This window comes from Octopus bimaculoides, chromosome 10 (assembly GCF_001194135.2).
Source record: "Octopus bimaculoides isolate UCB-OBI-ISO-001 chromosome 10, ASM119413v2, whole genome shotgun sequence".
NCBI classification, from domain to species: Eukaryota; Metazoa; Mollusca; class Cephalopoda; order Octopoda; family Octopodidae; genus Octopus; species Octopus bimaculoides.
In genome coordinates, this window is record NC_068990.1 from 93857693 (window position 1) to 93867979 (window position 10287).

The following is a 10287-nucleotide window of genomic DNA, read 5'->3' on the forward strand; positions in this document are numbered from 1 at the left end:
CTCATCTAACCACGTTGCAACACTGTTGCGTTGGGCGGATATGTAGCAGTGCCGTCTTAAGGCATGGACACAAGTCTATAAGTCAAATGTTAATTCGTCAGCTTTCGTTGTGTCTGGGGAGATTCCAGTGCATTACTTTCCTCGGGGGCCTTTAAGGTTAAGACGGGATCGGTGGGGAAGTGAGAGAGCTGTGATATTTGACTACAAGACATATGATTATTAGTTTACATTTTTTGAGCCAATGAAATAGCAACCAAATCACCCTCAAACAATAAGTTCCTTATAATAAACAAGGACACATTGAATGGTGTAATCTTAGATGTAACATATAAAAAGAAGGACGAGATACAGGTGGGAAACTTTTAACCATAGATCTGATCGATTAATTCCAGCCTAGGGTTTAACACCAACAACGTGACCATAAACACAACTTTCTTACACTTAGACAAGAATTTCTATGCAAAATACATAATAGTCATATCATTGCATATAAACTTGAGTTTACTTAAAAGTAATTTTTTTCCCCATTTATATTAAACCCAGATATTCTCGAAGTCACGTGTGTTTCATTTGACACTTGAGCCAAAACAAACGACTCATTTTACTCGTTTTTCACTCTTTATTTTTTTGCTTTTTGTTATGGTTGTTGTTTTTAGCAAGTTATGAACGTATTTCTTTTCTTGTTTTTCTCTCTTTTCACACTTGTCCTTTATTATAGTTTCTCCTTTCCTTCATACATTCTCTCCTATCTTTCTCTCTGTCTCTTTTTTTTTATCTTACTTTTTCTTTCTTTCTTTTTTTCCCCATAATTTCGTTTTTCTTTCTTTCTATCTTTGTCTTTCCTCACCTCTCTTATCTTGATATCTGTTTCGTTTTCTGTTTTATTATTTTTCTTAGCATTTTCTTTCCAAAGGATGAAATTACTTAGTCGTTCTGTATAATATTTGTATATTTCTGGTATTTATTTTATAAGTCAGGGTTTCCAGCCTACTCATTCTTCCCGTATAACATTTTCAAAACTGAAAGCCGTGAAATCCAGGTTTACTGACATATCTCCTACATCAAATATTTAAGATTTCATTAACAAACGTTAAAGTGGCCATTACCAAGCTTGATGGAGGATTTCGTCCTTATATATATCTCACTATATATATTCAAAATGGAATTTATTTGCCTCAGTCGTTAAAATGTCAAATCAAATTTAAATCCTATCTTTTTAGCGATAACTAAATATGCATCTTAATGACCTACACGTCATTTTCGTTTTGCAACCATGATATACAAAGTATATTAAACGCTTTTATCAGTCAATACTGTGTTCTATTGTGTTAGCAGTGCTCTTACATTATTTGTTAAAGTTATTTCTGTTGATTTTCTATAGAAATTATAACCAACACTGATTTTGTTACGACGTTTCGTATCCGAGACGCCTAATGTAAACAGCAATGAGATCGAAAATGAAAAATGGATAATCTCTACAAAATTTCTATCGAAAATCTGTAGAGATAACCTTAACAAATAAAAAACGTACCATTTTACCATTTACTGCCAGGTCTCCACTTTGAGAATACCTTACGCCTTCCACCCCACTAGTACGGAAAACCCTTGAAAAAAGGGTTGAAGAACCCTTGCAAAAAGTCTTGAGTGCTGACAAAAAGATTACAAAAAAATATGACTTATTTTGGTAATTCTACGATGCAGCCCTCCTCTAAATTTGATTCTTCAAATTAGTCTATTTCATACGAAAAGGTTCAGCATCGCTGATCTTAATTATGTCGAATTTTCTCTCTTCATGTTCCATATGTACGACTGCAGGACGTAGCACCATTCCAAAATCTGAAGGTTCATGAGTTTTCTTGAGAAATATAAAGGCACAGCCGAGGTTTCCCGTTGTCTTCTGTCAGTTTATTTTGTAAAGAGTTTACTCTGGTAAAACGAGGGAATTGGTTAACCTGGCCCCAGGGCATAGTGACACACTGATGGCTTTGTGTGACGTGACGATTGTCCAGCTTTCCCTGAGTACAGTATGCTTCAAGCCACCGGAACAGATGCTCCAGCTTGACTCATACCTGGGCCTTTGACAGGAACTCCCGACCCGGGACCAAAGCGGACCTGGATGCAGTGGGAACTAATCGCTAACTCCATATTCTCTTAAACTCCTGAACTCTCACCATCGGATACAGTTTAATGTCTTGCCTCGCTCTTACACACTCATACACATATATATTCGTACAGGCACACACACACGTGCGTTGTGTTCTTGAGCAAAAAATTTCATATCATGTTCCCCCAGTTCACCCAGCTGTAAATGGGTCGCCCACTAACGGAACAGCCTTCCGATCAGATGGGTATGTTGGTCTGCTCGCCTAACTAGAGTGCGTGGCGTCATTCGGAAGCCAGAACAATGCAAAACGCATTGTGACCAGCGATGTGACCATTGTGACAACATCCGATAGTCAGGTCGATATCGTGGTACTATCATATGCCATATAATATATATATATATGATTAGGTGTAACATACCTATTCTGCGCAGTCTGAATAAAATATTTCTTTCGTCGTTAATTCGTGTGTCACTCTTTTCCAACTCTCGACAACTTATTTCCAGTTTACCAGCGAGCGGTGTTAGCGGTGTTGATGTTGGTGGCGGTGGTTGCAATGGTGGTGGTTGCAATGGTGTTGGTGGCGGTGGTGGTAGTGGTGTTATTTTATCCACTGAACGCTACAGAAACCGGACATAAGCTGTTGTTCTACCAATCCTCACAATGTTTGAAATAGCAACCATATCTTCCTAAAAACATATGATACGGCGTTGGAAAAAAACGGGGAGGAGACACACACATACCAGATAATGTTACTTGAGATGATTTATGTATCAAGATAAGAGCAAAAAGTAAAATGGCACTCCGTCGGCAACGACGACAAGGGTTCCAGTTGGTCCGGTCGTTGGAACAGCCTGCTCGTGAAATTAACGTGCAAGTGGCTGAGTACTCCACAGACACGCATGCCCTTAATGTAGTCCCCAGGGAGATTCAGTGTGACGCAGAATGCAACAAGGCTGGTCCTTTGAATTACAACTACTGCTTATTTTTGCCAGCTGAGTGAACAGGAGCAACGTGAAATAGAGTGTCTTGCTCAAGGACATAACACGCTACCAGGAATCAAATTCTACCAGGAATGTGGATGGTGGTGGTGGTGGTGATCGTGGTAGCGAGTCTCATTTCATCGAAAGAGATGGAACACCTTTGGAAGATTTCGTTTTTCTATCGGGGTATGTAAATATATGTATGTGCCTACAAACGCGTGTGTGTTGTTAATGCGTAGATGTGTTTTCGGCATATACGTACTTGTTCGTGATGCTCCTAAGTATATGTGGTCCTGTGAACAGATCTAATGTTTACAAGTACTAACGAATCTACCCATCTACGATGGAGGCATAACATGAGGGAGGGAAATCATAACAGCTGTAAGTTTAGAGAAATATGTAAATGGACCTGAGAGATTACTGGGTGATGTCTTAGAGAAATCACATTATTGTTGGTGATACGACATTCTATTGTAGCTATATGACATGTGCTTGCGACTAAGTGACATGTGATGACGATTCACTCCTGAACTGAAATAGGTTCCCAGCCTCTGCATCACGAATGATTATGTGGACCACTCTTAGCGAAAGCCAGCGCTTCCTTCGACCACTACATAAAAAGTATTAAGGAAAAAATGCTATTTAGATATACTTTTATTTTAGTTGTTTACACTATTTTACGCTTGTTTATACTCTTATATATTCAAAGTTCACAAATTTCCTTATTTAAATAATGAAACGTATTCCTTTCATTATTTATATTATTTACATTTGACGGATATTTGTCCTCATCTTGTTTGTTGTTAACACAACGTTTCGGCTGATATATCCTCCAGCCTTCATCAGGTGTCTTGGGGAAATTTCGAACCTGGGTTCTCATTCTTAAGGTATTTTTCTCAGAAACAGACTACGTACAAATTTGTTCTTCACCACTTCTGAAGCTATTTTCTGACAAGAGGTGGGGAGTCTGGAAATTTTCATACAGCTGGAGGCTCCAATCGAAACGGACCCGAGATGATAAGGTTGAGAAACGCTGTTATAGATGATGCCTAACCGAAAACGATCACAGCCACACCATCCAAACAGAACGGGTGAAACCGGGCTTAGCTGCTAGTATCTATATATTTACGAATGCTTTTTTATTTTTCTCTTTTTTCTTTCTCTTTTTGTATATATTTGTGTGTTTTTATACATGCTGTAAGTGCATGTATAAATATTTAAGGACATTCATATATATTTCAATAAGATAATGTATGTTTCATAATTATTTCACTAAAATCTTTATTTTTATCTTTTGTAGGTGAAAGGCAACAAAATGGGTTACTTGAAGAGTGTCCTGTTCTGGCTACAACTGATGTTGATAAGCGGTACAGGATCTTTGCCCGTCGAATACTGTCCCAAATCATGCGTTTGCAAATCTGGATTTACATCTTGCTCCCGACTGAATGCCTTTCCACTTGATCTGCCTTCCATATCCAAGTCAGTCTTACTCACTGAAATGTCAATAGAGGAAATCCCAGCAAATGCCATGCTTCGGTTCCCAGATCTAACTCTGTTAAGGATCGAAAACAGTGAGATTCGTGTAATCCGGAGCGATGCGTTTAAGAACATCTCTAATTTGGAGGAATTGTCGTTTTCTGTTTGTAACATCGACCGAATAGAAACGAACGCTTTCAACCATTTATGGAACCAGACTGTAATCCAGTTTCATAATGTGACTATCAAAACTATAAAAAGACATGCGTTTAGCAACATATTTAATCTCAGAGAATGGACAATATTCGAATCGACCATTCATGATTTCCAGACGGAAGCTATTCATCAAGTATCCAATGTCTATACATTCTCCATTTATTCTAATCAGATCGGTCGCTTAGGAACGGCCATCTTTTCTTCCGTAACCAACGTCAGACATGTTGATTTTTTCATGAACGACATCACCGACATCGGCTGCAATGTGTTCGATTTTTCGACCAATGAGTTCTCCAACTTTGAGTTTTATGGTAACACATTCACATGCGGCTGCAACTTGTTCGGTTTATCGAAAGGAAAGAAAGCTATATATTATACTTCGTCGTCGTCTTCTACTAAACGAGACTCTCCCGTTAACAACAAGATGCTTTCAAGGAGAGTTGATTCAGCTGCGTATAATAGCATCTCTCTTGACAAATGGTCATTTGACGAACTTCTTTACCGAAACTGGTGTGTTTTCAAAGATTTAAAGCAGAAAATATCTTTGGAAAATTACCGCTCTTCGGATGAGGTGATTTGCCAGGACAGCCCTTGTTTCTCATCCAAGGGATTAAAAAAAAATATTGACATTTATAGATTGAACAATCGGGAGCCTTCCATACCTGTGGTTAGGAGCGGAAGTGTAATATTATATGGTATTAGCACGTGTTTTACTTGGTCCTTATTGTTGACATTTGCTTGTTAAAGAAACGAAGTTATTTACAACTTCGGTTTAATGTCACGTCTGCCGTGCTTAAGACTCCAGTCCTTAACTTCTACATATGTTTTCTTATTGAATTTTGTTCTTTTTATTTAAAGAAAAAAACAATTTTCTTACATTTCCCCACCTTTCCTTTCCCCAAATCGTTACAACGCCCGTAGAAAAGAAAGCTGTAACCCTGTAAGCACTAACAAATTCTTATAACTCCTTTGTATAACGAAAAGCTTTACTCACTTACTCATTCTCTCTCCCTCTCCCTCTCTCTCTCTCCCCTCTCTCTCACTCACTCACTCACTCACTCACTCTTACGCGCTGTTCTATCTATCCGACTGGATAGTTTGTTGTGAAAAGCGTCACATCCGGCATCCATTACACTTCCAATTTATATAATGAATACCGTGTAAATAGCGTTGTGAATACGAACCTCACAACTGTGAATGTGTTCACGCGTGCGTGTGCGCGTTATTGTTACCTTCAATGTAAAGGTTTACAGATTTGTTTTTGCTTAAAGACTGAATGTTTATGTTACCTGTTTGACCGTTTTTCAGTAATTAACTAAATGAGATAAATATTGAATGACTGCCAACAGATGCTTCCCAGAATGTTTCCAGCGGAAACAGTTGATGGGGAAACTATGAAAGATGAAGCATTTTTTGTTTTGTTAATAATTTAGTTTACAAAAAGTACAAAACAAATAGAAATAACATACATTTATGAATTATTATCAGCTAGTTTTAGAAGAGATGTTAAGATACTTTCCGAAGCAAGAATTAGGAACTTTATATTTGCATAAAATGTTTCTAATTATTGCTGAGCACAGCGCAACGCGAAACCCCATATGCGTGTGCGTGTGTTTAGTGAAAGAGGGCGACAGACATCGATATTTCTCAGTCACTTCCATTCTCCAGAAATATCGATGTCTGTCGCCCTCTTTCACTTCGGACGCGATTTCGTTTCGCTTAGTTTTGAGAATGCTGTTTTTTTTTGTTTTTGTTTTAACACGACACCTTTTTAAAGAAGTCTCAGTTGAAACACCGCAGCTTCGAGGTGTTTGCTTACACATGTACCTTGTTTGTGATATTGATTATATATATATAATAGTAAGATATATATAAGAGTTAGATGTTTGTAATTAGCAATGTCTTCCAGTCGCTGTTTATATATTAAGCCAACCTATTGCTACAGCAAACAGGTACATCCAATATGTTAACGAACTTTCAGCCGGCAAACGACGTTGATGGCGAAACAACATGTCCGCTGTATTCGATAGGAATCTGATCATCTCTATATTTATTTCTTTTTATTCTTTCTTTATTCAAGGACTCTATTTATTTATTTATTTATTTATCTATTTATTATTAAATTTTGTCACGTGAAAAAATATGAAAAAAAAAAACCTATCTTCAAAATAACTGAGAATATTTGATATTTGAAAACGCATTTCTTTGGCAGACGGATTCTCTTTAAAATATTATTTCATTGAAATAAAAATGTGTGATGGGCGGAAGTTGCAGATGGCTGTGCTGTGAAGGTTTCACACAAGCAAATGTGAGGTGTTGTGTTACGCTGTACCCAAACTGTTCATAATCAAGATACTTAACACTCAACGTCCCAGTCCACTAAGTCGTAAATATGCACCACGTGAATGGAATAGTTCAGTTATGTAGGAGGCAAGGCGGTGCTGTAAATATGCGGTAACGACTCCACCCACTGTCTCCGGCTGATGCGGTTAGGAGTCAGGTCACATTTGTCTCGTAACCGAACGAAGATGATCACTATTGGTGTAAACTTTTAATAATAAATTATTACATTGATTTGATTAGCTATCAGCAATTAGATCGATTCTAAAATGGAGAAATAGAAATAAAAATAAAAGAACGGTAAAGGTTTCATCGTCAGACTCATGAATCATCGAATACTAAACTAACATTCTTGTTCGCTACTGTAATTTGTATCTTTTTATCTGCACCATATATTTATATATATAATATATATACTCACACACACGCACACACACACATTTCATTGAATAGTGTTCTACAAAGACCAGTAAACGAGAGGTTTACAGTTGTTTAGTCGTACTATAAAATATAATACTAAACAACACGACCATTTTCTTTTTGCTCCCAATCACGAACTACGTCAAATCTCTTTTATTCACGTCTTCATGACGTAACACTTATTTTGAAATAAGTTGCCTATATTCTTTAATCTATTCACCGATTATCTTATTTCGATCGATGAATAATTTTAAACCTGTCAACTATTTATAATAAAAGACAAAATAGTGTATTATGTGTTTCAGTTGGTAAATTCGATGTTTGAATAAAGGTGACCCATTTTAGAACATGCATACCATGAACAGACAGACTGTAGTCGCTTCTCATTCAGTCAACGTTAATAGATTAACTATTCACAAAAATTGTGATTTTAAGATATTATTGTTATAAAAATAGAATTAAACGCCCCGCCCAGTTATATTTCATTCAACTTTCCCAGTCAACAATCGGAGTGTCCACGATACGTTAGAAACAGTTGTCAAATCTCAAAACATACTCTACTGTCTTAAAAAAGAAGGACACATTGGACCAGTTCCACAAAATATTAAAAGACGGTATTTTCATGAATGAACCTCATTTGACCCTAGCTAGTCTTATTCAGAGCTAATCCGAGGATAAGCGACAACTATATTACAGTTAACTTCTCCGAGGTCGATGTAATTGCCCCCCCCCCTCCATCTTCCACCATCTCCATCACCCCACCCCCGTAAATTTCTGACTTTGCTCTAAAATTTGAAACTTCTTTTTATAAACTAAAGCTAAGGCGGCGTTCTGACAGAAAAATCATTAGCACGACGGACATATGTGTCTCTTCTGTTTATATGCATACGTATATAACATACATACATTCATATATATATATATATATATATAACATACATACATTCGTATCTCTCTCTCTCTCTCTCTCTCTATATATATATATATATATATATATATATATATATAGTTCTTGGCTTTAAAGATATTGCGAAAGGTCTGGTTGGAGGCTCAACCCTCCAAGTTCTTTTACAGGGCTTAGAAAAACTGAAGGACTGCTGCAATGAGTGTGAGAATCTGAGAGGGGAATATGTTGAATAATATAATTAATTGATCCTCCTATATTTTCTTTTATTTTTGTTTTCGAAGGGCAAAGTCAGAAACCATAGTGGGTTGTGTTAAATGGCAGCATATTTAGTTACGACCTTCTTCGTTCCGAGTTCAAATGCTGCCGGGGTTGACTTTAACTATCCCGTAGCCCCCACCCACCTCGAGGATTGCTAAAATGAAGTACCAATGATATACTGAGATCGATTGGTCGATTACATTCCTTTCCCTACATCAGCCGGTCTTCTGCCAAGTCAAATCCCATCTCTATTATTGTATATTAAGTAAAATTTCATTCAACTTTCACACCGTTGTACATAGATTACACAAATATTCGTCCGATGAATATTTACTGTAAATATCCTTATAAATGTTTATTATATATGTTTTTTTTTTTGTAATGTCGATGATGATGGTGATATTTAAATAAAGAAATATTTTAACTGGATATTTTTTTATTGGAGTTTTTTTTTCAAGTTTTATTTTCTTTCCTTCTACTCTTCGCTACTCTATAGTCTACGGTTCTTTCATATGCGCCCTGCCTGCCATTTTACACAACTTGACGCTAAGTTCGGAGTGTTGACTTTGTCGAAAGTTCTCTTGAGGCCTGGAGCTATTTTACATCACGCACAAAAATAATTTAAGTTTGAATAACCACTTTTGTTGGTCAGGCAGATTGAAAATCACTTCCAAACCTTTACATATGATCCAAAGTATTTGGGTTTTCACAGTACTCATTTCATAGTTACATAATTTCCTTCTAGACGTACCGAGTGTCCAAAAGCTACAGAAACAAACATATTTCTATAACTCAACAAAACACACTTTAAACTTAACTTTGAGCTGTCAATAAAAAGTTACTGTTTGTCTGATTCATTCTGACATCGCATTGCATTTTACAAACCGTTAACAACATGGCGGTAAATATTGTCATTTTCCTTACAGAAAAAAAAAAAAAAAGAAAACTCGATAAAACCTAAATGTTGTTTTCTGAGTTGGCAGTTTTGATTCAAATTCACTTGCAAAAATTCCGTTGTCATCTCTGGAAGATCTAAATCACACGCGAGGCAGTTTAATCTAACTATTTTAACTACCCCCACCCCACCCCCGGAGGATTGCTAAAATGAAGTACCAATGATATACTGAGGTCGATTGGTCGATTACATTCCTTTCCCTACATCAGCCGGTCTTCTGCCAAGTCAAATCCCATCTCTATTATTGTATATTAAGTAAAATTTCATTCGACTTTCACACAAATATTCGTCCGATGAATATTTACTGCAGAATATCCTGATAAATGTTTATTATATTTGTGTGTTTTTTTTGTTTTGTTTTGTTTTTGTCCTCAGTCATTCTCTCCGGTGTTCAGGACTCAGGCTCATCAACAGCATCACGCCTCGTTTCTACCTACCTACCTACCTACCTACCTATCTATCTACCTACCTACCTACCTACCTATCTATCTACCTACCTACCTACCTATCTATCTACCTACCTACCTACCTACCTACCTACCTGTCTGTCTGTCTGTCTGTCTGTCTGTCCGTCCATCGATCGATCCTTCTATCCGTCAATCCATCCCCCTCTCTCCCTCTCTCTATGTA

The 10287-nt window shown here is 37.0% G+C and overlaps 1 protein-coding gene across 5 annotated transcripts in view; it reads left to right on the forward strand.

Annotated features, from left to right (window-relative positions):
- LOC106874030 (leucine-rich repeat-containing protein 15) overlaps positions 1-9131 on the forward strand; it is a 102671-nt gene extending 93540 nt beyond the window's left edge. For all 5 annotated transcript variants that reach the window (XM_052971384.1, XM_052971385.1, XM_014921590.2 and 2 more), the window contains one exon: positions 4386-9131. In XM_052971384.1, coding sequence (XP_052827344.1) covers positions 4401-5522 — 1122 coding nt within the window. In that variant the 5' untranslated portion in view covers positions 4386-4400 and the 3' untranslated portion in view covers positions 5523-9131. The remainder of the gene's footprint in view (positions 1-4385) is intronic.
- Positions 9132-10287: the final 1156 nt, after the last annotated feature.